Source organism: Somniosus microcephalus, chromosome 29 (genome assembly GCF_052327205.1).
Source record: "Somniosus microcephalus isolate GS21.2 chromosome 29, FLI_Smic_1.0, whole genome shotgun sequence".
Taxonomy (NCBI): Eukaryota; Metazoa; Chordata; class Chondrichthyes; order Squaliformes; family Somniosidae; genus Somniosus; species Somniosus microcephalus.
This window is the reverse complement of record NC_141015.1, coordinates 9,434,154-9,461,286: the sequence shown is the minus strand read 5'-3', so window position 1 is coordinate 9,461,286 and position 27,133 is coordinate 9,434,154. Positions and strand designations below refer to the sequence as shown.

General features: G+C 49.7%; 2 protein-coding genes across 4 annotated transcripts in view; both read left to right on the top strand.

Annotated features, from left to right (window-relative positions):
• Positions 1-2,359, top strand: part of LOC147098461 (tolloid-like protein 2) — a gene marked incomplete at its 5' end in the record, with an annotated part of 305,058 nt that extends 302,699 nt beyond the window's left edge. The window contains one exon of the mRNA XM_085969981.1: positions 259-2,359. Within this exon, the coding sequence (XP_085826107.1) occupies positions 259-393 (135 nt within the window). The remainder of the gene's footprint in view (positions 1-258) is intronic.
• Positions 2,360-12,549: 10,190 nt separating this feature from the next.
• LOC147098460 (uncharacterized) overlaps positions 12,550-27,133 on the top strand; it is a 182,762-nt gene continuing 168,178 nt past the window's right edge. For 2 of the 3 annotated variants that reach the window (XM_085970070.1, XM_085970072.1), the window contains exon 1: positions 12,550-12,659. In XM_085970070.1, the coding sequence (XP_085826196.1) occupies positions 12,657-12,659 (3 nt within the window). In that variant the 5' untranslated portion in view covers positions 12,550-12,656. The remainder of the gene's footprint in view (positions 12,660-27,133) is intronic. The other variant, XM_085970069.1, reaches the window with a different exon arrangement.

The following is a 27,133-nucleotide window of genomic DNA, read 5'->3' as shown; positions in this document are numbered from 1 at the left end:
AGCCACTGAGTCAGATTAACACGTCGCTGGGCTAAAGCTTTCTGTTTTCAATCAGTAAGAACAATTGGAAAAGTTTGTGTCGTACTCCAGTGCGACCTGCCTTCAGCACTAACATCCCTGACCTCGATTGGAGCACAGAAGTCACACAGAGAAATGTTTTTAAAAACATCCTACCACAATCCCGCCCGGCTTGTGCAGGTTAAACTCCAGTTACCTCTAATGAACCAACGGGTCTAAATCTCATTTGCCTTTCTCTAGCCCCCGGAGGAGATATTCTCAGCAGGAGACTCGATAATGATTCGATTCCACAGTGACGACACCATCAATAAGAAAGGTTTTCACGCTCGATACACCAGCACGAAGTTTCAGGATGAGTTGCACATGAGGAAATAACCGGATAAGAGCTTTAAAAATGGACTTGTTAAAAACCGTTGTGTTTTGCTTCGATTGTAACTTAGAGAGTCGGAATTGAGAGCCATTCATGGTTTTGGTTCAAATTCAGTGTGATCCAGGACCAGAAAATAAACCCCCTTTGTATCTAAAATATTGATTCGACATTATTTACCCCATTATTTCAGAAAACATTTTGTTTATCTAATTATTGTAGCCCAAAGAAACTGTAAAATAAAATACTGTAATTTCTTGCAATTAGTTTCCCATCCCTGCTCTTCCCATCCCTGCTCGCTCCCATCCCAAGTACTTCTCACTTGCACTTCCCATCCCATTCCTTCTCATCCCTGCCCTTCCCATCCCAGTCCTTCTCACCTGCACTTCCCATCCCATTCCTTCCCATCCCATTCCTTCTCATCCCTGCCCTTCCCATCCCAGTCCTTCTCACCCGCACTTCCCATCCCATTCCTTCCCATCCCATTCCTTCTCATCCCTGCCCGTCCCATCCCAGTCCTTCTCACCCGCACTTCCCATCCCATTCCTTCCCATCCCATCCCATTCCTTTTCATCCCTGCCCTTCCCATCCCAGTCCTTCTCACCCGCACTTCCCATCCCATTCCTTCCCATCCCATTCCTTCTCATCCCTGCCCTTCCCATCCCAGTCCTTCTCACCCACACTTCCCATCCCATTCCTTCTCATCCCTGCCCTTCTCATCCCAGTCCTTCTCACCTACACTTCCCATCCCATTCCTTCCCATCCCAGCCCTTCTCATCCCAGTCCTTCTCACCCGCACTTCCCATCCCATTCCTTCTCATCCCAGCCGTTCCCAGCCCAGTCCTTCCCGCCTACACTCCTCATTCCAATCCTTCTCATCCCAGTATTAAGGGATTCCTTTTCCTTGCTTTTAGGACTTGCTTTCTGTAGGAATAACACAAAACCTGAAAGCATCTTGCTTGTAACCATTGCACCAGCTGTACAATATGTAGCGATCTGATTACTGTTTACTGTTAATTGCCGGAAGAACACAACAGGTTATGTTCCTGTTGGCACACTACACGGGCATTGGAAACTTTGAGGAGCCGGGAATAGTTCTTTCAATCCTTGAAATGTTACAGGAAATGAGGATGGAGAGATTAACCACTCAGTTTAAAGAAAATGTTTGCAATATGTTGTTAAGCTCCTCAAATACAACGTGAATATGAGAGAGCAACAGGTGCTACTGTATTCAAAAATAGTTGATGCTTTGCAGCAAACCAACATGAAACACAAGGGTCTGCTGACGGCTGCCACGTGGTTATTACATTTCAATGAAAAAAAACAAGAAAAACGATTTGAAAAAGAAAATTGCTTAGATACTTTCAGAAATGCAAAATTTCAACAGGTTTCTGCACTTGCATGAGAACTACTAGTGATGCTGTTCAGAAGGCGGTTTGTAACCCAACACAATATATATGCATGAAAAAGAGCAGAAGCGTAAGCCTTAACTCTAGTGAGATATTATCCAGTACTGTCTGCGGCTCCTGTGTGTTTGAAGCTGTATTGGAAGCATTTGGTAGATGGTTGTAGACGTTCAATGTAGATGAATAATGTTCTGTTCATTATTTATTCCTAAGGATAAACAATTGTGACGGGGTGCGGATGAGTGTGAGTACTTGTGCTAATGCTGTAGCACAACTATTGTGTTGTATGTAAAGCAGTGAGATGTTTGTTGAAAATACTTGCAATGCATTTGACACAAAATACCCCAGACCTACGCTGCTACCTTTATACAGAAGCAGATCCCCCAAGCACTACATCATCACCCCTTTAAGCTGTACAGAAACAACACCCGAGAAGTATGATCTTACGGGCTGGTTGTTGAGTGTAAGTGCCTGAAAGGTGCAAAGTTTACCAAAAATGCATTTATTCTTGATTTATAGTATCTTTTTTCTGTTGGAATTGAAATAAAAAATGCTTTTTTAAAAGGTTCATTAAAGTGATGAAGTAGACCATTTATTGCTGAGAGTATTTAAAGTGTGATCGCCCAATGAAATTTACATCTTCCATCTGTGGGGATTAGGTTTGACATTGGCGCAAGTCATGCTATATAGTCCAAGTGTCATGGGTTTGACATTGGCGCATCTCATGCTATAGTCCAAGTGTCATGGGTTTGACATTGGCCCATCTCATGCTATAGCCCAGGTGTCATGGGTTTGACATTGGCCCATCTCATGCTATAGCCCAGGTGTCATGGGTTTGACATTGGCCCATCTCATGCTATAGCCCAAGTGTCATGGGTTTGACATTGGCCCATCTCATGCTATAGCCCAGGTGTCATGGGTTTGACATTGGCGCATCTCATGCTATAGTCCAAGTGTCATGGGTTTGACATTGGCCCATCTCATGCTATAGTCCATGTGTCATGAGTTTGACATTGGCGCATCTCATGCTATAGCCCAGGTGTCATGGGTTTGACATCGGCCCATCTCTTGCTATAGTCCAAGTGTCATGGGTTTGACATTGGCCGCTGGAAATGTGGCAGGGCAGGACCTGTCGCCCACATGATCCCGCCGGCACTCGACTCCTGATTCCTAGGGGGACTCTAATGAGTTAGTGGGTTCAGGCTGTCATTCCTGCTGCTGAGTGGTTCTGTGCTGCGAGGAGGGAAGGGAATTGGGTGTAGCAACAGCAGGTAAAAAGCTGCAGCAGCTTCAAGGGGCAGAAGGCAGCACAATTGTTAAGGGGGCAAAGACAGAGCAAGAGCACAGTGAGAGGAAAACGGCAGAAGGTGGACCACCATCGGGGGTCTGCTGTGGTCAAGGCCTCCATAGATTCTATGGAGATAAGGACAAGGAGGACAATGTTAGCCATTTGGAGGGAGGTGGTGCAGACAATCAGTACCAGGTCAACCACCCCATGAATGGCAATCCAGTGCAGGCTGGCCAAGGTGTGTGACAGTGCTGATACCCAGGCAGGTGCTGAGACAATGCTGGAAGCAAGATCACCTCCATACCATCCATGTACACAGAGTGTAAATAAAGAGATGAGTGAGACAGTTAATATGCACAAGAAACCTCACCAATCCCACCATCAAACAGCCATACATCCCTCTCCCACCATTCCGCTATATCTTTTCCCACTTTCTGATACCAAGGGTTGGGTGGTGTTTGAGTGGAAAATGAAGGGATTGCTGCATAGCCTGCACCTGAAAGCATAATCACAATGCTGCAGACATCTGGGTGAAATGAAATGTTGAATCAATCCCTAGTCTTTCTACACCTTAAAAACGTTGCCCAAAGTCGGCAGCAACAAAGTGCCATCGGTGGAGGCAGGGCCTGCATCACTAGTGTAGCACTTTCTCTTACTACTGTTCGGACCTCGAGAATTACGAATTAGCTTAACATTGATAGGCAAGGATGTGATCAATAAAATTGGTCTTTTAATCAGACTATAGTTCAAAATTCACGTGTACATAGAAGCACCTTGGGCAATAAATTCAAAGAACTCCCGGCAATAAATATGCCTGCAGCTTATCAATTCAAAGTATATAAAAGTGCCCCTTTAATGATTCAAACGTACATAAAAGTACCCCCTTTAACAACATCTAAGCCCATGTCCAACTTCATACATTCTCCTTCATTTCTGGGTGACCGGTCCAGGGAAACTAAGTCAAAACATAAACTGGCCAGCTTTCTCATTTCAATCTTCCTCCTGCTTTGTCTTCTGTGTTCTTCTTCTTATCTCTGAAAACTCCCGCCACTGGGTTATAAGGCCTCGTTGATCGTAAATTACTCTCTGCCTCCCTTGGATAGGTCTGTTCCACTCCAAACCTTCCCTAATTGGAGTTCCATCCGCACGACACATTCCTGTTCCAGTGAGATGTATGTTCTCCTCTTCTTGGCCAGGTGGCCTCTCAAACAAAGAACACATTCTGACCACCATTTTGTGTCTTCACAAACAAAGAACACCTGCTGATTTCTTACACTTTAAATCCGTCTGTTAACATCTTACAATTCGTTCGCAATTTCGATCTTCACACGGTAGCAGCAGTTTTATTACAGGCTTTAGAATCTTACAATAGCCATGAGGAGGAAGCTCGACAACTCCTGGGCAGACACACTGGGGAGCCTGGGGCAGTTGGAGGCGAGCTGTCGGCTTCAGGAAGAGAGTGTTAGAAGACCAGGACCTCAAACCCGGCACCAAGCTCATGGTCTACAGGGCAGCAGTGATACCCGCCCTGCTGTATGCCTCAGAGACATGGACCATGTACAGCAGGCACCTCAAAGCACTGGAGAGGTACCACCAACGCTGCCTCCGCAAGATCCTGCAAATCCATTGGCAGGGTAGGCGCACCAACGTCAGTGTTCTTGCTCAGGCCAACATCCCCAGCATCGAAGCTCTGACCACGCTCAATCAGCTCCGATGGACGGGTCACATTGTCTGCATGCCCGATACGAGACTCCCAAAACAAGCGCTCTATTCAGAGCTCCGGCACGGCAAGAGAGCCCCAGGTGGGCAGAGGAAACGCTTCAAGGACACCCTCAAAGCCTCCTTGAAAAAGTGTAACATCCCCATCGACACCTGGGAATCCCTGGCCCAAGACCACACAAAGTGGAGGAGAAGCATCCGGGAAGGCGCCGAACACCTCGAGTCTCTTCGCCGGGAGCAAGCGGAAGCCAAGCGCAGGCAGCGCAAGGAGTGCACGTCAACCCAAGCACCCCACCCACCCGCCCCTTCAACCACCATCTGCCCCACCTGTGACAGAGACTGTAGGTCCCGCATTAGACTCATCAGTCACCTGCGAACTCATTTTTAATGTGGAAGCAAGTCATCTTTGGTTCCGAGGGACTGTCTAGGAAGAAGAGAAGTAATAGGATGGAGCACTAACAGAGCTGAGAGTGGCTACAGAGGTCAGACATTCGGGGGTCAGCTTATTGGGGGAAGGCAGCAGCAGCCAACTTCCTGGCACAATGGGTGGCTCTGCTGCACAGGGCGGGAGGAAAAAAAGCGGGAGAGCTATAGTGATCGGGGACTCTATTGTAAGGGGAATAGATAGGCGTTTCTGTGGCCCCCAAACGAGACTCCAGGATGGTATGTTGCCTCCCTGGTGCAAGGGTCAAGGATGTCTCAGAGTGGCTGCAGGGCATTCTGGAGGGGAGAGTGAACAGCCAGTTGTCGTGGTGCATATAGGTACCAACGATATAGGTAAAAAACGGGATGAGGTCCTAAAAGCTGAATATAGGGAGTTAGGAGGTAAATTAAAAAATAGGACCTCAAAGGTAGTAATCTCAGGATTGCTACCAGTGCCACGTGCTAGTCAGAGTAGAAATAGAAGGATATTTCAGATAACTATGTGGCTAGAGGAATGGTGCAAGGGGGAGGGATTCAAATTCCTGGGACATTGGAACCGGTTCTGGGGGAGGTGGGACCAGTACAAACTGGACGGTTTGCACCTGGGCGGGACCAGAACTGATGTCCTAGGGGGAGTGTTTGCCAGTGCTGTTGGGGAGGGTTAAAACTAAAATGGCAGGGGGTTGGGAACCTGTGCAGGGAGACAAAGGAAAGGGAAGCAAGGATAGAAGCAAAAGACAGGAAGGAGAAAAGCAAAAGTGGAAGGCAGAGAAATCAAGGGTGTAAATCAAACAGGGCCACAGTAAATAATTCTAAAAGGACTAAGAGTGTTAAAAAATCAAGCCTGAAGGCTTTGTGTCTTAATGCGAGGAGCATTCGTAATAAGGTGGGTGAATTTGCTACGGAAATAGAGGTAAATGGATATGATATAATTGGGATTATTGAGACATGGCTCCAGGATGACCAAGTCTGGGAATTCAACATCCAGGGGCATTCAATATTCAGGAAGGACAGGAAAAAAGGAAAAGGAGGTGGGGTAGCATTGCTGGTTAAAGAGGAAATTAACACAATAGTAAGGAAGGATATTAGCTCTGATGATGTGGAATCTGTATGGGCAGAGCTGAGAAATACCAAGGGGCAGAAAACATTAGTGGGAGTTGTATACAGACCCCCAAACATTAATGCTGAGGTTGGGGATGGCATTAAACGGGAAATTAGAGACACGTGCAATAAGGGCATAGCAGTTACCATGGGTGACTTTAATCTACATATAGATTGGGCTAACCAAATTAGTAACAATACTGTGGAGGAGGAATTCCTAGAGTGTATACGGGATGGTTTCCTGGACCAATATGTCGAGGAACCAACTGGAGATGAGGCCATCTTAGACTGGGTATTATGTAATGAGAAAGGATTAATTAGCAATCTTGTTGTGCAAGGCCCCTTGGGGAGGAGCGATCATACTATGATAGAATTCTTCATTAAAATGGAGAGTGAAGTAGTTGATGCAGAGACTAGGGTCCTGAATTTAAATAAAGGAAACTACGATGGTATGAGGCACGAGTTGGCTAGGATAGATTGGGGAATGTTACTTAAAGGGTTGACGGTGGATAGGCAATGGCAAACATTTAAAGATCGCATGGATGAACTACAGAATTTGTTCATCCCTGTTTGGCATAGAAATAAAACCAAAAAGGTGACTCAACCGTGGCTAACAAGGGAAATTAGGGATAGCATAAGATCCAAGGAGAGGACATATAATTTGGCCAGAAAAAGCAGCAAACCTGAGGATTAGGAGCAGTTTAGGATTCAACAAAGGAGGACAAAGGGATTAATTAAGAGGGCAAAATTAGATTGAGAGTAAGCTTGCAGGGAACATAAAAACTAACTATAAAAGCTTCTATAGATATGTGAAGAGAAAAAGATTGGTGAAGTCAAGCGTAGGTCCCTTGCAGTCAGAATCAGGGGAATTTATAATGGGGAACAAAGAAATGGCAGCCCAATTAAATACATACTTTGGTTCTGTCTTCACAAAGGAGGACACAAATAACCTCCCAGAGATGTCATGAGAGGGAGGAATTGAATGAAATCAGTATTTGTAGGGAAATGGTGTTAGGGAAATTGACGGGATTGAAGGCCGGTAAATCCCCAGGGCCTGATAATCTACATCCTAGGATACTTAAGGAAATGACCCGAGAAATAGTAGATGCATTGCTGGTCATCTTCCAAAATTTTATAGACTCTGGAACAGTTCCCATGGATTGGAGGATTGCTAATGTAACCCCACTATTTTAAAAAGGTGGTAGAGAGAAAATGGGGAATTATAGACCGGTAAGTCTGCCATCGGTAGTGGGGAAAATGCTAGAGTCCATTATAAAAGATGTAATAGCAGAGCACTTGGAAAACAGTGACAGGATCGGACAAAGTCAACATGGATTTACAGAAGGTAAATCATGCTTGACTAATCTACTGGAATATTTTGACGATGTAACTGGTAGAATAGATAAGGGAGAACCAGTGGATGTGGTGTATTTGGACTTTCAGAAGGCTTTCGATAAGGTCCCGCATAAGAGATTAGCATGCAAAGTTAAAGCACACGGGATTGGGGGTAAGGTATTGCCTTGGATAGAGAACTGGTTGGCAGACAGGAAGCAAAGAGTTGGAATAAATGGGTCTTTTTCTGAGTGGCAGGCAGTGACTAGTGGGGTACTACAGGGATCGGTGCTAGGACCCCAACTATTCACAATATATATTAATGATCTAGATGATGGAACTAGATGTAATATCTCCAAGTTTGCAGAGACACAAAGCTGGGTGGGCGTGTGTGCTGTGAGGAGGATGCAGAGAAACTCCAGTATGATTTGGACAGGTTGGGTGATTGGGCAGATGCATGGCAAATGCAGTATAATGTGGATAAATGCAAGGTTATCCACTTCGGTGGCAAAAACAGGAAGATAGATTATTATCTGAACAGCAATAGATTGGGAGAAGGGGAAGTGCAACGAGACCTGGGTGTCCGAAATAACAACAGAAAATGCTGGAAAAACTCAGCAGGTCAGGCAACATCCGTGGAGAGAAATTTGAGTTGACGTTTCGGGTTTGACCCTTCTTCAAAACTGGAGAGAAAAGGAACTAGATCGAAGGTAGGGCTGCGATCGGACAAAAGAATAAAAGAACCAAAAGAAGTAAAAGAGATTAGAAGCTAGACGAGATGGTAATAGGCTGGGATTAGGTGTAAAGTGTACTGGCAGGGCAAAAGATAGCTGCCAGGTGTGAGAGAGAAACAAAAGGAAAGGGGGGGGGGGGGAGGAAAGGAGTGGGTGTCCTTGTGCACCAGCCGCTGAAGGTAAGCATGCAGGTACAGCAGGCGGTTAAGAAGGCAAATGGTATGTTGGCCTTCATAGCAAGAGGATACGATTACAGGAGCAAGGATGTCTTGCTGCAGTTGTACAGGGCCTTGGTGAGACCACACCTTGAGTATTGTGTGCAGTTTTGGTCACCTTATCTGAGGAAGGATGTTCTTGCCATGGAGAGAGTGCAGCGAAGATTCACCAGGCTGATACCTGGGATGGCAGGAATGACGTATGAGGAGAGATTGGGTCGATTGGGCTTGTACTCGCTGGAGTTTAGAAGAATGAGAGGGGATCTCATCGAAACTTATAAAATTCTAACAGGACTGGACAGACTAGATGCAGGAAGGATGTTCCCGATGGTCGGGGAGTCCAGAACCAGGGGTCACAGTCTAAGGATAAGGGGTAAGCCATTTAGGACTGAGATGAGGAGGAATCTCTTCACCCAGAGAGTGGTGAACCTGTGGAATTGTCTACCACAGAAGGCAGTTGAGGCCAATTCATTAAATATATTCAAAACGGAGTTAGATATATTTCTTAAGGCTAAAGGGATCAAGGGATATAGGGAGAAAGCAGGGACAGGGTACTGAATTTGGATGATCAGCCATGATCTCATTAAATGGCGGAACTGGCTCGAGGGGCCGAATGGCCTACTCCTGCTCCTATCTTCTATGTTTCTATGTTTCTATTCAGATTAATGGGAAGGCCACTTGTCGTTGCTCAGTAACATCTCCTCAATCACAAGTGCGAGTGCACCCTCCTAGGATGAATGGCCTCTGTGTCTGTCACCGGTGCTGGACGTTTAGTGTGTGAAGATCCAGAGAGTCTCCTGAGCCATCCATTCCATCATGGTGCCATACTGACTCCAGGACAGCCCAGACACAGGGCATATCACAGAGTGGAGCACAGAGCACCAGTGGTAAAACAATCTCATTCTTGTAATTACCAAGAACACAACTTTATAATAAAGTGGGGAGCTCAATCTTCTCACAGAAGAGGCACTCATCAAATATTAAAGACCATTCACCTTAGCGGTAGAATAATATGTTAGGTGTAACAAATCATTGCATCGTCTGACTTAGGGAGTGGAGTGACACCACAACAGAATTAACAAAACTTCTGGAAACTCCACTCAAAAACCACTGGTTCTGTGCCGGTGACCACCCTAGCCTGAAGAACCGCTCAGTGGGCAGCACACTCGCCTCTGAGTCAGAAGGTTGTGGGTTCAAGGCCCACTCCAGAGACTTGAGCACAAAATCTAGGCTGACACTCCAGTGCAGTGCTGAGGGAGCGCCGCACTGTCGGAGGTGCCGCCTTTCAGATGAGACGTTAAACCGAGGCTCTGTCTGCTCTCTCAGGTGGACAAAGATCCCACGGCACTATTTCGAAGAAGAGCAGGGGAGTTCTCCCCAGTGTTCTGGCCAATAGTTATCCCTCAATCAACATCACTGAAAAATACAGATTATCTGGTCATTATCACATTGCTGTCTGTGAGAGCTTGCTGTGTGCCAATTGGCTGCCGCATTTTGTACATTACAACAGTAACTACACTTCAAAAGACCCTCATTGGCTGTAAAACACTTTGGGACGTCCTGAGGTGGTGAAAGGCGCTATAGAAATGCAAATCTTTCTTTTCCATCAGTCAAGTAGTATATTTAATATCTAACAGCAAACAACATGCCCAGATTTTTATGTAACCCCTTCACGGTTCTCTAGATATATGTGAGATGTGGTCCCTGTTGTAGACAGTATTCTATAGTCCAGTAAGGAGGTCACTACTACAATGGCTTAATTCTAATTATCTTACTTTATAGTTTTAACGTCGGACAGTATAAGAAGATTACAGGTCAATGAACTAAATTAGACATTTGCATGCATTAGAATGAATCTAGACATAATAAACATACATTCTCCATTTACATGGATTCAAAGGAGAATCTGTCCCTGTGTCCAAATTCGAGTGCACTCTTTAGTTGGCGCGCTTAAGTTGGAGCTCATGGTATGTATAATGTCTGCAAGACTTACGACTCCGAACCCCTTCGTTGAATTCTCTTCACGATCACTGAATCCCACTTTGAGTTCTGGATGCAGAGCTACTAATACGAAGGGCGGCAGCCGAGTTTGGAAGCCCGGGACGGGATGCAGCAGCCATTTGCCTCCTGAGCCCTCTTTTCAGAGCTCCTGCCCTCTTCCCGCTCGAAAACCCCAACTGCACCCCTTCCTCCTGGGGTTTCTGCCTGGAGACTGCGCAGCCTCACTGTCTGCAACAGTTGATACTGGTGCAGAATTATGGAAAGTATGCTCTTAGTCACATTGTGTCCTTAAAAGTTCTTGCTGTACCTTCACATGGGCAACTTTAACCCAGGGATTTATAACAATGATAATACAGTGTCTAAGTTAAAGATTGATAACCATACTTAGCGTACATAACATTTCCTGTGGGTATTACACTTATAATGCCTTATCACAGCCTCAGGACATCCCAACACACTTCACACCCAGGAAATCACTGTTGTATTGTGGCAAACACAGACAATTGTGCATGCAGCAAGATCCCACAAACAGCAAACTAGATGAAAAGCCAGTTAGTCTGGTTTTGCTTGAGAGAGGGAATTACCTGCTTCCCTTTAAACATGCCACGGGATCTTTTACATCCAGTTGAACAGGTAGGCAGGGCCTCAGTTTAACATCTCATCTGAATGGCTGCACTTAAGTATCAGCCGATGAGCTTAGTTTCTGCTGTGGGGTTTAACCCCACTATCTTAGTTTGACCAACTCAGCCAAGTTTAGATCATAACCACTGTTCCCATTTTTTTGGACAGCAGCTGCTGGTAATGTGAAATAAAAACAGAAAATGCTGGAAATACTCAGCAAGTCAGACAGCATCTGTGGAGAGAGAAATCTCTCCTGCCTTCCACCCTATCACAGACCTTCCCTTTTGTTCTTTCCTCCCCTTTCCCTGCCCCCACACCTGCTTAAAACCTGTTCCATCTCCAACTTTTTCCAGCTCTGACGAAGGGTCATCAACCTGAAACGTTAACTCGGTTTCTCTCTCCACAGATGCTGCCTGACCTGCTGAGTATCTCCAGCATTTTCTGTTTTTATTTCAGATTTCCAGCATCCGCAGTATTTCGCTTTTGTGCTTGAGCCAAGTTGCGCAGTTTAAGGCACTGATCAGGAAAGCCCCAGTTCAAGCCCCTGGTCTGTGCTGAGGTAGCTGGTCTCCATCAGAGTTTGTGGTTGGGGGTGTAACAATTGGCCTCAGCACCTCTGAGTGAGGGAGAGGAACATATCAGGCAGAGTTTCCATGTCTGATGACTCCAGCTGGGAAATGTGTATTGAGAACTGGATCAGATCCCTCTGACACCTACTGCCCAATCTCAGACATGATTACTGCCCGCCAGTACCGAGCGAGGGTCAGTGCCCACTGCCCAATCTCAGACATGATCACTGCCCGCCAGTACCCAGCGAGAGTCAGTGCCCACTGTCCAATCTCAGACATGATCACTGCCCGCCAGTACCCAGCGAGGGTCAGTGCCCACTGCCCAATCTCAGACATGATCACTGCCCGCCAGTACCGAGCGAGGGTCAGTGCCCACTGCCCAATCTCAGACATGATCACTGCCCGCCAGTACCCAGCGAGAGTCAGTGCCCACTGTCCAATCTCAGACACGATCACTGCCCACCAGTACCGAGCGAGGATCAGTGCCCACCTGCTGAAGGAGAAAATTTAACCTAACCTGATCGAGGATTCAATGCCAGGCAATGCTGAGGTCTGTGGATCATATCTTCTTATATGATTCACGATTTCCAGTCAAAGTAAATATCAGAAGCAATTCGCTTCCTGTTACTGAACAATGCTTCAATGGAATGACAATACATTGTTCAGAACTAGTTGATGGAGTCATTTCATATGCAAAACTTTTTAATGATGCCCATATACACCTAGAGAACTTTGTGGTGTGTAACTTCCTCATTGATTTGCAATCTTACATTCCTCGCGGACTTTCTCTGACCTTTGAGTTGTTTTTGAATCCAACAATAAATGTTCATCGTTCAAAGACTGCAACCTCTGAAGTTTGGGAATGGTAAGTTACCAATTTTTTGCTTCACGCATGACATTTGGGATGGTAACTGGCGGAGGCTGTGTGTTTTATGCTGGGTATTGAACAGACGTTAACAACGGGAAATGTATCCGATACTCGGTCTGATCAATGGCTGATCTCGAGACTCGGATTTCAAGCAATTCACAAGGTTCTGGCACTGGGTGAGATTATATCATCTCTTTATTTTAAACCAACTAGTTTCTTGCCGTAGGTTTGCTGCTGTTCTTTTTGCCTTGGCCTGGAGTAGCTGGTAACTGACTGCCTGCTTGGGATTGTGCCCCCAGACAGCCAGCCCGGTTATTCCAGGGTGCTCAAACTCTCTGAGCTTGTTCGGTGAGAAACATATCGAGGCTGATTTTCATCTGCCCACTGCCCTGTTTCTTGGTGTGAGCGGTGCTGTGGGCAATATGAAAGTACTGAAAAGAAATCGCCAATTTCCAGCCAGCTGCTCACCCGCTGTGATTTTGAGCGGTCAGCACTCCGACTCAAATCCGGGGGGGGGGGCTGTTTAATATAAAGCGATGGTCCGATGATGCAGGAGGCACCAGTTCCAGCGCTGCTTAAAGGGGCACTCACCTGCTGTCACTTTAATCATTGTAAACATTTGGCTGACATATTGCTGTTAGTTCACAGACGTTTTGGGGTGTAGAATCACTGTTTATTTTGCCTGGTGGCTGGACTCCCTTCAGTGAGCTTAAGGGGCACCGGCTGTTGCTGAAAACAGCAACAAGTGCAAGGACCACATGAAGCTGCAACTGCAGGGGGAACCACAGAGGAGGAGAACTCGCAACAGGCCTCGAGTTACAAACCTGCACTTCTTAAAGGAGCAGTGCATAAGGAGGCAGAGCATCTCCAGGGAAGCTGTCACAGACCTGCGTCACCTCTTGCAACCCACTGCCACAACGTGCACTGCATTGCCTGTTGTAGTTAAGGTTACTACAGCCCTCAGGTTCTTTGCCTCTGGCTCCTTCCAGGCTACAAAACGGGAATCAGTAACATCAGTCAATCTGCAGTCCATGCTTGCATCAAGCAGATGACTGATGCCATGTTGGCTAAAGAAACAATTTCATAATTTTCTCCACGGATAACGAAAATAACAGGTTAGGGCGCTGGGATCGCATGGATTGTGGGGATTGCATGGATTGTGGGGATTGCACGGATTGTGGGGATTGCATGGATTGTGGGGATTACATAGATTGTGGGGATTGCATGGATTGTGGGGATTGCACGGATTGTGGGGATTGCACGGATTGTGGGGATTGCACAGATTGTGGGGATTGCACGGATTGTGGAGTTTGACGGATTGTGGGGATTGCATGGATTGTGGAGTTTGCACAGTTTGTGGGGATTGCACGGATTGTGGGGATTGCACGGATTGTGGAGTTTGACGGATTGTGGGGATTGCATGGATTGTGGAGTTTGCACGGTTTGTGGGGATTGCATGGATTGTGGGGATTGCACGGATTGTGGAGTTTGACGGATTGTGGGGATTGCACGGATTGTGGAGTTTGCACGGATTGTGGAGTTTGCATGGATCATGGGGAATGCAGGACATCCCAAAGCGCTTTACAATCAATGAAGTACTTTTGAAGTGTAGTCACTGTTGTAATGTAGGAAACACAGCAGCCAATTTGCGCACAGCAAGCTCCCACAAACAGCAATGTGATAATGACCAGATAATCTGTTTTAGTGATGTTGATTGAGGGATAAATATTGGCCAGGACACCGGGGAGAACTCGCCTGCTCTTAGAATAGTGGCCCTGGGATCTTTTACATCTATCTGAGAGGGCAGACGGGGCCTCGGTTTAATGTCTCACGCGAAAGCGGCACCTCCGACAGTGCAGCACTCCCTCAGCACTGCCCTGCATTATCAGCCTGGATTTTGTGCTCAAGTCTCTGGAGTGGGACTTGAACCCTCAACCTTCTGACTCAGAGGCAAGGATGCTACCCCCTGAGCCGTGACTGACACCTCAAGCAACGCTTCCACTGTCTGGACAGATCTGGTGGCTTCCTCCAAGAGAGCTCGGAGAGACGGTCCCGTATCAAAGTGGTTTGCTACACGGGTCAACACCTTGGAGCCATCGTTGGAGGAGAACCTTCAACCAGATGATGGCGGTGACCCAGATGACATTGAGGATGGTGAAGAAGTGGGAGGACACCAACCCCAGCTTGCAGTCCGAGCTCTTCAGCAGCAGCTCACTGAACAGCAATTCAGCTGAACAATCCCTCCCCCCTCCCACGTTAACAGTCCTGTCCGACATCTGTCCCAGTCCTTTCACCCTCAAATAAACTGCCTCTGCCCAAAGACCAACATTGATATTCCTGTCCCCTGACATTGCAGGATCACGAGCGACGACAGGAACTCTGCACAGATTTCAAAGCAGTTTATCGTTTTACTCGCACAGGCAAATGTCATCAAACTAATTATTGATTGAGTGAAGTCCATTGTGCCTTTCTTAAGTGATCTCTTACCTACTCTACTGCTCCTATGAGGTGCTTCCGCAGTGGCTGCAGCATGGGACGGGTAGGGGGTGGCGGGATGTGGCCCAGACCAGGGCTTTTGAGAAGCTCATGGTGTGTGACCTCTCGGAGCTCGGGCCTGAGAGGGCGCGGGTGCAGACTGCAGCATCGCGACAGTCTGGCCCAGCTGGCTGGCTGGCACCAGGTGGGTCGTGGTTAATGGGTATCGCGAGGATACAGACGAGCTGTCACCCTGATGGTCCACTCCCATTGCACGACGGCCCTTTGCCATCAGTCTGTGGCTCTGCTCTCCCACTGATTTGCATGACAGCAGGCTGTAGGATGCGAAGCCCCGATCAATTCAGTCTCCCGCCTAGAAATCAGAAGGGTATCTGAAATGTGGGGTGGGGGCTACTCGGTCTCCCCTTCTTCCCCCCCCTCCTCGTTCTCCCCTCTTCCCCTCCCTCGGTCTCACCTCTTCCCCCGCCCTCGGTCTCCCCTCTTCCCCGCCCTCGGTCTCCCCTCTTCACCCCCCCTCGGTCTCCCCTCTTCCCTCCCTCGGTCTCCCCTCTTCCCTCCCTCGGTCTCCCCTCTTCCCTCCCTCGGTCTCCCCTCTTCCCCGCCCTCGGTCTCCCCTCTTCCCTCCCTCGGTCTCCCCTCTTCCCTCCCTCAGTCTCCCCTCTTCCCCGCCCTCGGTCTCCCCTCTGCCCCCCCCCTTGGTCTCCCCTCTTCCCCGTCCTCGGTCTCCCCTCTTCCCCACCCTCAGTCTCCCCTCTGCCCCCCCCCCTCGGCCTCCCCTCTTCCCCGCCCTCGGTCTCCCCTCTTCCCCGCCCTCGGTCTCCCCTCTTCCCCGCCCTCGGTCTCCCCTCTTCCCTCCCTCGGTCTCCCCTCTTCCCCGCCCTCGGTCTCCCCTCTTCCCCGCCCTCGGTCTCCCCTCTTCCCTCCCTCGGTCTCCCCTCTTCCCCGCCCTCGGTCTCCCCTCTTCCCCGCCCTCGGTCTCCCCTCTTCCCTCCCTCGGTCTCCCCTCTTCCCCGCCCTCGGTCTCCCCTCTTCCCCGCCCTCGGTCTCCCCTCTTCCCCGCCCTCGGTCTCCCCTCTTCCCCGCCCTCGGTCTCCCCTCTTCCCCTCCCTCGGTCTCCCCTCTTCCCCACCCTCGGTCTCCCCTCTTCCCCGCCCTCGGTCTCCCCTCTTCCCCGCCCTCGGTCTCCCCTCTTCCCCGCCCTCGGTCTCCCCTCTTCCCTGCCCTCAGTCTCCCCTCTTCCCCGCCCCTGGTCTCCCCTCTTCCCTGCCCTCGGTCTCCCCTCTTCCCCCTCCCTCGGTCTCCCCTCTTCCCCGCCCTCGGCCTCCCCTCTTCCCCGCCCTCGGTCTCCCTTCTTCCCCGCCCTCGGTCTCCCCTCTTCCCCGCCCTCGGTCTCCCCTCTTCCCCGCCCCTGGTCTCCCCTCTTCCCTGCCCTCGGTCTCACCTCTTCCCCCGCCCTCGGTCTCCCCTCTTCCCTGCCCTCGGTCTCCCCTCTTCCCCGCCCTCAGTCTACTCTCTTCCCTGCTCTCGGGAGGCCTCCTGGTTCTTGGAACTTGTCAGACAACAGCTGCTGGCGCCAAACCACGAGCAAAAATACGCGACTACAGCGGACCCAACCTTTGTAAAGTAAATGCAGTAACAGTTGTAGAAGTCCTGTGAAAAGTTGTCAGATAATCAAACCTCCCTGAATGCATCCAAGCAGAGTTTGCAGCCCTACCCCCGCCCTGTCCAAGGGCTGGAGCCCAGAGCCTGCCTGCTCCCTGTATTTAGCATCCCTGAGAGATGTTCCTCCTGGTGCAGGGAGGACACAGCAGTCTCCAATGAGGTGACCACACGCTCCATGGTTGACTGCAGTGAGTTGGTGCCGTGCAGTGGTAGCGGACTCGTGCACTATGTCACTATGGTGACTCCCTGCCAGGCAGCCCTGTGCCTGCTGCAATTGCTGGGGCACTTTTGACGGCTAGGCCCCTAAAGTCTACATCTCTGGTCTCAGGGTCTCTGGTTTGGCAGGGCTCAGAGCTGAGCTCGCCCACAGTTGAATCTTTTCCTGGGCTGCCTGTCCACTTTACCTGCTCCTGCACTAGGGCTGCGTGAATCACCCTGTGCAGACCCTCTAAATCATTATCTACACAACCCGGTGTACAGACTTCTGTGCTAGTGCCTGGAGAGATAGAAGCAAGGGATGGTGTTACTCCTCCCCGTCCTCTGCCCCTCTGCCCCTCCGTCTCTCCCTCTCCCTCCAACTCCCCCTCTGCCTCTGCCTTCGCCTCCTGCTCCCCTCGCCCTCCCCTTACCTCTCCCTCTCATCCTCTCCTCCCTCTCACCCTCCCTCTCCCTCTCCCTCTCCCTCCAACTCCCACTCTGCCTCTGCCTCCCGCTCCCCTTGCCCTCCCCATACCTCTCCCTCTCACCCTCCTCTGCCCCCTCCCCTCCCTCTAACCTCCCACTCCCTCTCCCACTCCCTCTCCCACTCCCTCTCCCTCTTCCTCTCCCTCTTCCTCCAACTCCCCCTCTGCCTCTGCCTGCCACTCCCCTCGCCCTCCCCTTACCTCTCCCTCTCATCCTCCTCCTTCCTCTCCTCTCTGGTCCTGTGGGATTGGGTCAGTGTGCGGCCTGTCCTGGGGGAGTGACTCAGTGTGGGGCATGTCCTGGGGTAGTGGGTCTGTGTGGGGCCTGTCCTGTGGGAATGGGTCAGTGTGCGGCCTGTCCTGTGGGAGTGGGTCAGTGTGCGGCTTGTCCTGGGGGAGTGGGTCAGTGTGCGGCCTGTCCTGGGGGAGTGGGTCAGTGTGTGGCCTGTCCTGGGAGAGTGGGTCACTGTGGGGCCTGTCCTGAGGGAGTGGGTCAGTGTGGGGCCTGTCCTGGGGGAGTGGGTCAGTGTGTGGCCTGTCCTGGGAGAGTGGGTCACTGTGGGGCCTGTCCTGAGGGAGTGGGTCAGTGTGGGGCCTGTCCTATGGGATTCGGTCAGTGTGCGGCCTGTCCTGGGGGAGTGGGTCAGTGTGCGGCCTGTCCTGAGGGAGTGGGTCTGTGTGCGGCCTGTCCTGTGGGAGTGGGTCAGTGTGGGCCCTGTCCTGGGGGAGTGGGTCAGTTTGGGGCCTGTCCTGTGGGAGTGGGTCAGTGTGGGGCCTGTCCTGGGGCAGTGGGTCAGTGTGCGGCCTGTCCTGGGGGAGTGGGTCAGTGTGTGGCCTGTCCTGGGAGAGTGGGTCAGTGTGGGGCCTGTCCTGTGGGATTGGGTCAGTGTACGGCCTGTCCTGTACGAGTGGGTCAGTGTGCGGCCTGTCCTGTGGGAGTGGGTCAGTGTGCGGCCTGTCCTGTGGGAGTGGGTCAGTGTGGGGCCTGTCCTGTGGGAGTGGGTCAGTGTGCGGCCTGTCCTGGGGGAGTGGGTCAGTGTGGGGCCTGTCCTGTGGGAGTGGGTCAGTGTGCGGCCTGTCCTGTGGGAGTGGGTCAGTGTGCGGCCTGTCCTGGGGGAGTGGGTCAGTGTGCGGCCTGTCCTGGAGGAGTGGGTCAATGTGCGGCCTGTCCTGGGGGAGTGGGTCAGTGTGCGGCCTGTCCTGTGGGAGTGGGTCAGTGTGGGGCCTGTCCTGTGGGAGTGGGTCAGTGTGTGGCCTGTCCTGTGGGAGTGGGTCAGTGTGGGGCCTGTCCTGGGGGAGTGGGTCAGTGTGGGGCCTGTCCTGGGGGAGTGGGTCCGTGTGCGGCCTGTCCTGGGGGAGTGGGTCAGTGTGCGGCCTGTGCTGGGGGAGTGGGTCAGTGTGCGGCCTGTCCTGGGGGAGTGGGTCAGTGTGCGGCCTTTTTTTTTATTCGCTTATGGGACCTGGGTGTCGTTGGCAAGGCCAGCATTTATTGCCCATCCCTAGTTGCCCTTGAGAAGGTGGTGTTGAACCTTCTTGAACCGCTGCAGTCCCGTGTGGTGAAGGTGTTCCCACAGTGCTGTTAGGGAGGGAGTTCCATTATTTTGACCCAGCGACGATGAAGGATCGGTGATATACTTCCAAGTCAGGATGGTGTGTGACTTGGAGGGGAACTTGGAGGTGGTGGTGTTCCCATGCATCTGCTGCCCTTGTCCTTCTAGGTGGAAAAGGTCGCAGGTTTGGGAGGTGCTGCCGAAGAAGCCTTGGGGAGTTGCTGCAGTGCATCTTGTAGATGGTACACACTGCAGCCACGGTGCGCCGGTGGTGGAGGGAGTGAATGTTTAAGGTGGTGGATGGGGTGCCGATCAAGCGGGCTGCTTTGTCCTGGGTGGTGTTGAGCTTCTTGAGTGTTGTTGGAGCTCCACTCATCCAGGCAAGTGGAGAGTATTCCATCACACTCCTGACTTGGGCCTTGTGCCTACTCCCCTCTGCACACCCCTCCCCACCGCCCCAACCCCTCCCCCACAAGATCAATTATGTACATGAATCAGAGAAAGTGCCTGTGAGGATATGTGAGGAGATTAGCATAACGTGGAAGCAGAGAGGAAGAGGGAGCAGGTGTGGGCAAGAGGGGAAGTCCTGGGATAGAAGGAAGTGTTTACGGTGTGAGGCATGAAAGAACTTCACAGAACTGTGCGAATTAATCCAAGTCAAAACAGAATCAAGACAGAATGTTGTTTGCGGCAGGTGTAACAGGTGTTGAGTGTGATCACAAGGAGGTGCAGTGAAGCGTGTAGTAGTGATCGGATGAGAGGCTTGTGCAGTGGGGGAGGGAAGGATTGGTAGTGCTGGGGGACGGGGTGGTGTTGCAAGGTGGACTGTCCTGGGGGAGTGGGTCAGTGTGCAGCCTGTCCTGGGGGAGTGGGTCAGTGTGGGGCCTGTCCTGTGGGATTGGGTCAGTGTGGGGCTTGTCCTGTGGGATTGGGTCAGTGTGCGGCCTGTCCTGGGGGAGTGGGTTATTGTGCAGCCTGTCCTGGGGGAGTGGGTCAGTGTGCGGCCTGTCCTGGGGGAGTGGTTTATTGTGCAGCCTGTCCTGGGGGAGTGGGTCAGTGTGCGGCCTGTCCTGTGGGAGTGGGTTATTGTGCGGCCTGTCCTGGGGGAGTGGGTCAGTGTGCGGCCTGTCCTGGGGAAGTGGGTTATTCTGCGGCCTGTCCTGGGGGAGTGGGTCAGTGTGCGGCCTGTCCTGGGGGAGTGGGTCAGTGTGCGGCCTGTCCTGTGGAAAGTGTTTAAAAAAAAATTCGTTCCTGGGATGTGGGCGTCACTGGCAAAGCCAGCATTTATTGCCCATGCCTAATTGCCCTTGAGAAGGTGGTGGTGAGCTGCATTCATGTACCGCTGCAGTCCGTGTGGTGAAGTTACTCCCACAGTGCTGTTAGGGAGCAAGTTAGAATCATAGAAAGTTACAGCACGGAAAGAGGCCTTTTCAGCCCATCGTGTCCGCGCTGGCCAACAAAGAGCTATCCAGCCTAATCCCACTTCCCAGCTCTTGGTCCGTAGCCCTGCAGGTTACAGTATCCCAAGTGCACACCCAAGTACTTTTTAAATGTAGTTAGGGTTCCTGCCTCTACCACCCTTTCAGGCAGTGAGTTCCAGACCCCACTGTTGTGTCTGTACCTTTCTACCTAGACACAATTAGAACTCAGAACCCAGAGATTCAAACATGAAGTGCTTTATTCAGGAAGGAAAGGAAAGTTCTGGAGAGTTCCGAACAAAGAGAGCTAAACTTAACCAAGAGAACACCCAACCATGTATGTGCTGTGACAGCACCACCACAGGTGGGTGGAGAAATCACAATACATAACATATTCCTCCCCTCTTAAATGAAAGGTCCACATTATTCCTCAACAAGTAAGTTACTTTCAATGCACTCAACTAACCAAGGGTAGAGGTAGACTGCCTCAAACCCTGACGTTACCCTGGGGTTTATTCTACCCCAGTCTTGTGGGTAAGTCACTAAGCCTACAGATCCAAGCTTCTTGGAGGCCGCCGCTCTCTGACAGGATACCGGCGGTCATCGCTGGCTTCCACAGCAGTAGGCATTGACACAGGCCTAGATAGAGAAGGTGCCTGTGTCAGTCGAAAGTCAGGAGTTTGCACAGGTGGAACAGACTCTATGACTTCCTGTGTTGGAGAAGAGCACTGTGGCAAAGGATGCTGGTTTGCGGTATCATCCGGAAACAGTTCAGGCCAACCAGCCGTTGGAGCTTCTGTGGCTGTCTCTGCTCCTAGCAACAGTTGATCTGTGTGTCTTCTCCAGACGACGTCCTCAGCAGTCTCAACCATGTAAGACACAGGGACCGTCTGCGTGATCACCGTAGCAGGAACCCATTTCGGTCCAGTGTTGTAGTTTCGAGCTAGGACATGCTCTCCAGGGTGAAACCGTCTCTCCTTGGCTCTTTTCTCTCTCTTTTCAACTTGAGCTTGTTGTTGACAATGGACAACCTGTTCTGCCCTTGGAGGTTTGAGTAAGTCAAAACTTGTCCGCAACTGCCTCTTCATCATGAGCGAAGCGGGGGAAGTTTTGGTTGTGGCATGCGGCTCGTTCCTGTAGGACAACAGGAAGCTGTTCAGACGTTGGTGGATTGAGCCCTGACCTTGCGATGCCTTCAAGGCGTGCTTCAAAGTTTGCATGAACATTTCTGCCAGGCCGTTAGTAGAGGGATGATAGGGCGCAGAACTGATGTGTTGGACACCATTCACATGCAGGAAGGTTGCAAACTCCTGTGATACAAATTGTGGACCGTTGTCACTTACGAGTTGTTCCGGTGAGCCATAATGGCTGAACATCTCACCAAGTTTCTCAATTGTTTTCTCTGCCATGGTAGACCTCATCACAGCGACCTCCGGCCACTTGCTACGAGCGTCCACAACCACCATAAACATCTTCTCTTCGAAAGGACCGGCGAAGTCCACATGTACTCGCTGCCACACTTCTGCAGGCCAATCCTAGGGGTGTAGGGTTGCCAGCTGTGGAGCATTCCGGACCCTTTGACATGGGGAACATGTTTTGGCTTTCTCCTCAATATTTCCATCGAGACCTGGCCACCAGAAGTAGCTTCTTGCCATTTCCTTCATCCGAACCATCCCACTGTGGCCTGTATGAAGTTGTTGCAGTATAGGTTCCCTCAGAGGTGTCGGAATGATGACACGGTGTCCCCAAAGAAGACAACCTGCCTGGACGGAGAGCTCATTTCTTTTTGAAACGTAAGGTTTCAAACTAGGAGAACCTCCTATAGCTCTCCCTCGAATGACATCGTCCATTACCTCAGACAGGACTGGATCGTTGCGGGTGTACCTTCGCACCTGAACTGCCGTGACAGGTGCTCCCTCCACTTGTCTAAAGTAGAAGATGTCTATCTGACGAGGCTCTGGGGGAGTAACAAGCAAGGGTAGCCGCGAGAGACCGTCTGCGTTGCCGTGCAAGTCTGATTTGCGATATTTGATGTCGTATGTGTGTCCTGACAACAGTAAAGCCCACTTTTGCATCCTGCTTGCAACAAGAGACGGAATTCCGGTGTGGGGCCCGAAGATTGAAGTCAATGGATGGTGGTCCGTCAGGAGTGTGAACCTTCTCCCAAACTGGTACTGAAGAAATTTTCGAATTCCAAAAACGATTCCCAAGGCCTCGCGCTCAATCTCTGCATAGTTACTCTCGGCCTTGTTCAAGGTGCGTGATGCGAAGACGATAGGTTTCTCTTCACCAGAAGGCATGATGTGGGATATGACTGCTCCCACACCATATGGTGATGCATCACATGCTAGCTGCATGGGTAGCTTTGGGTCGAAGTGTGTCAGGACCTCCGATTTCAGCAATGCTTTCTTTGTTTGGGCGAAAGCTTCGTTGCACAGTTCAGTCCATTTCCATGTTTTGCCTTGACATAGCAACTGATGTAACGGCTTCAGCAATGTTGCTAAGTCTGGAATAAACTTCCCATAGTAGTTAAGTAGCCCCAGAAATGAACGTAACTGGCTCACATTCTGGGGTGCTGGGGCCTCCACAATCGCCTTGACCTTTGACGGCGCCTTATGCAGGCCAGTAGCGTCAATCACATGCCCCAGGTACTCAACTGAAGACTGAAAGAATTCACATTTGTCTTTACGAACTCTGAGTCCGTACTCTTTCAGTCATTGTAGTGTCCCATCCAAGTTCAGAAGATGATCCTCCTCATTTGTCCCAGTGACAAGGATGTCGTCTAGGTAGCACTGGACTCCTGGCAGTCCACTCAAAATCTGATCCATTGCCCTTTGGAATAGAGCAGGGGCCGACGTAATTCCAAACGGAAGGCGGCAGTACCTGTATAGCCCCTTGTGTGTCACAATTGTCAGCAGCTCCTTTGATTTGTCATCGACATGCATTTGTAGATAAGCCTGGCATAAGTCTATTTTGCTGAACTTTTGCCCTCCAGCCAGGCCCGTAAAAAGATCATCAATGAGGTGAAGTGGGTACTGTTCCACAGACAGCACTGGGTTAATAGTCACTTTAAAATCCCCGCAGATTCGAACAGATCCATCCTTTTTCAGGACAGGAACAATGGGTGTGGCCCATTTGCTCACGCTCACAGGCTCCAGGACTCCATTCTCGACTAAGGCCTCCAAGTTAGCCTCAACTTTTGGCCTAATTGCATAGGGTACAGGTCAGGCTTTGTGAAACTTCGGCTTGCTGTCAGGTTTAATGTCCAGTCTCACGCTGATCTTTTTCATGCTCCCAAGTTCTGCATGTTTGTTTAACACTGCAGTCAGAGCTGACTCCCCTTTTGACATCATGCGGACTGCAGGCCAGTCCAGCGTGATTTTCTCTAGCCACGCACACCCCAGTAGCGATGGGTAATTTCCCTTTACCACATATAGTGGCAGTTTCGCAGTCTGTCCATTCAATTTAACTGTCACCTCAATGGCACCTCTCATGGCCACAGGTTCGCCGGTATACGTCTTTAGCACAATGTTTGTTGGCTGAAGGGTAAGATGCTTTAGCATTTTGTTGTAGACAGTGTCTGAAACAAGGGACACAGCCGCGCCTGTGTCCACCTCCATCCGCACTGATTGTCCCTCCACCAGTGGCGACACCCAGTAGCCATTTGAACCACCTGCAACCGTCAGTATGTGCACCTCTTCCTCCTCAGAGGTGTCGCTCCCCTCTGTTTTGCTTGTTCCATCATACTGCACTGAATGAACACTCTTTTTCCTCTCTTGTCCAAATACAGACATTTTGCTTTCATGCTTCCCAGCACTGTCTGCTCTTTTTTTACCTCTACAGGCGCGTTCAATGTGACCCTTTTTGCCACAATTTCGGCATTCCAGCTCTGTACACCAGCAGTCATTAGCGTGATGGCCCCTTTTCCCACAACGGTAACATGTGCCATTCCGCGTACCTTTAGGCTCAGATGACACCTTGCGAACTCTCCCTGTTGAACTCAACTGGTGAGCCTCCTTTTCCGCCATCTCCATGGAGACACTAACTTCAATGGCCTTTTCAAGAGTAAGGTTGTCCTCAGTAAGAAGGCGCTTCTGTGTGGCTGCACTTTGCAGACCACACACAAGTCTGTCTCTAATGGTGTCATTTAGCACCTCCTTGAACTCGCAGTGTTCTGACAACCTTTTTAAAGCAGCAATAAACATCGTCACTGATTGCCCCTCCTCTTGATTCCATTTGTGAAATCTAAATCTCTCAGCAGTAACCAGAGGTTTTGGTGAAAAATGTGCTCCAAGAATTTCCACTAGTTGCTTATATGTTTTAGTTCCTGGCTTATCTGGCTGCACAAGGCTGTGAAGTAAATTGAATGTCTTCAGCTCCATTACACTCAAAAAGGTAGGCACGACCTTTTCGTTTGCCACCGCATTCGCCAATACAAAATAGTCAAAACGTTCCATATAAGCACTCCATTGCTCCACATTTTCATCAAAATCACCGATGTTTTCTAATATAGTAGCCATCTCCCGTTTCAAATTAAAATTTCTGTTTACTCACTGCACCCGTAACGTTAATGTGATGCTGCAATCTCTGTTCTGAGTGTTTTGTAGTCGAAAACAAGAAAGTTCCCACAACGCAGATTCATCCGATCCTCGTCGCCACTTTGTTGTGTCGGTACCTTTCTACCTAGACACAATTAGAACTCAGAACCCAGAGATTCAAACATGAAGTGCTTTATTCAGGAAGGAAAGGAAAGTTCTGGAGAGTTCCGAACAAAGAGAACTAAACTTAACCAAGAGAACACCCAACCATTTATCTGCTGTGACAGCGCTACCACAGGTGGGAGGAGAACACACAATACATAACACCCACAACCCTCTGGGTGAAGAAATTTCCCCTCAAATCCCCCCTAAATCTTCCACCAATTACTTTAAATCTGTGCCCCCTGGTTTTTGACCCCTCTTTCTATCCACTTTATCTAGGCTCCTCATAATTTTATACACCTCAATAAGGCCTCCCCTCAGCCTCCTCTGTTCCAAGGAAAACAGACCCAGCCTATCCAGTCTTTCCTCATTGCTCAGATTCTCTACTCCCGGCAACATCCTTGTAAATCTCCTCTGTACCCTCTCTAGTGCAATCACATCTTTCCCGTAATGTGGTGACCAGAACTGCACGCAGTACTCTAGCTGAGGCCTAACTAGTGTTTTATACATTTGAAGCATTACCCCCCTGCTCTTGTATTCTATGCCACGGCTAATAAAGGCAAGCATTCCGTATGCCTTCTTAACCACCTTATCTACCTGGCCTGCTACCTTCAGGGATCTGTGGACATGCACTCCAAGGTCTCTTTGTTCCTGTACACTACTCAGTGTCTTACCATTTAATGTGTATTCCCTTTCCTTGTTAGCCCTCCCCAAATGCATTACCTCACATTTCTCCGGATTGAATTCCATTTGCCACTGTTCTGCCCACCTGACCAATTTATTGATATCTTCCTGCAGTCTACAGCTTCCTTCTTCAGTATCAACCACACAGCCAATTTTAGTATCATCTGCAAACTTCTTAATCATACCCGCTATATTCAAGTCTAGATCATTGATATATACCACAAAAAGCAAGGGACCTAGTACTGAGCCCTGCGGAACCCCACTGGAAACAGCCTTCCAGTCACAAAAACACCCATCAACCATTACCCTCTGCTTCCTGCCTCCGAGCCTGTTTTGAATCCAACTTGACACTTTGCCCTGGATCCCATGGGCTTTTATCTTTGTGACCAGTCTGCCATGTGGAACCTTATCAAAAGCCTTGCTAAAGTCCATATACACTACATCAAACGCACTACCCTCATCTACCCTCCTTGTTACCTCCTCAAAAAATTCAATCAAGTTTGTCAGACACGACCTTCCCTTAACAAATCCATGCTGACTATCCTTGATTAATCCGTGTCTTTCTAAATTAAGATTTATCCAGTCCTTCAGAATTCTTTCGAATAATTTTCCCACCACCGAGGTTAGGCTGACTGGCCTGTAATTACTCGGTCTATCCTTTTCTCCCTTTTTAAACAAGGGTACCACATTAGCAGTCCTCCAGTCCTCCGGCACCACACCTGAAGCCAGAGAGGATTGGAAAATGATGGCCAGGGCCTCTGCTATTTCCTCTTTTTGCTTCGCTTAACAGCTTGGGATACATTTCATCCAGGCCTGGGGATTTATCCACTTTTAAAGCTGCTAAACCCCTTAATACTTCCTCTCTCACTATGTTTATTTCATCTAATATTTCACACTCCTCCCCCCCCCCCCCGATAGCAATGTCTGCTTCACCCCTCTCCTTTGTGAAAACAGACGCAAAGTATTCATTAAGAACCCTACTGACGTCTCCCGCCTCCACACACAGATTACCTTTATGCTCTCTAATAGGCCCTACCCTTTCTTTAGTTATTTTCTTACTCTTAATATATTTATAAAACATCTTTGGGTTTTCCTTGATTTTACTTGCCAAGAATTTTTCATGCTCTTTGCTTTCCTAATATCCTTTTTAATTGCACTTTCTGTACTCCTCTAAAGATTCTGGAGTATCTAGCCCTCGGTATCAGTTATACGCCTCCCTTTTTTTCTTTAACCTACCCTGTATGTCCCTAGACATCTAGGGGGCTCCAGATTTGTTAG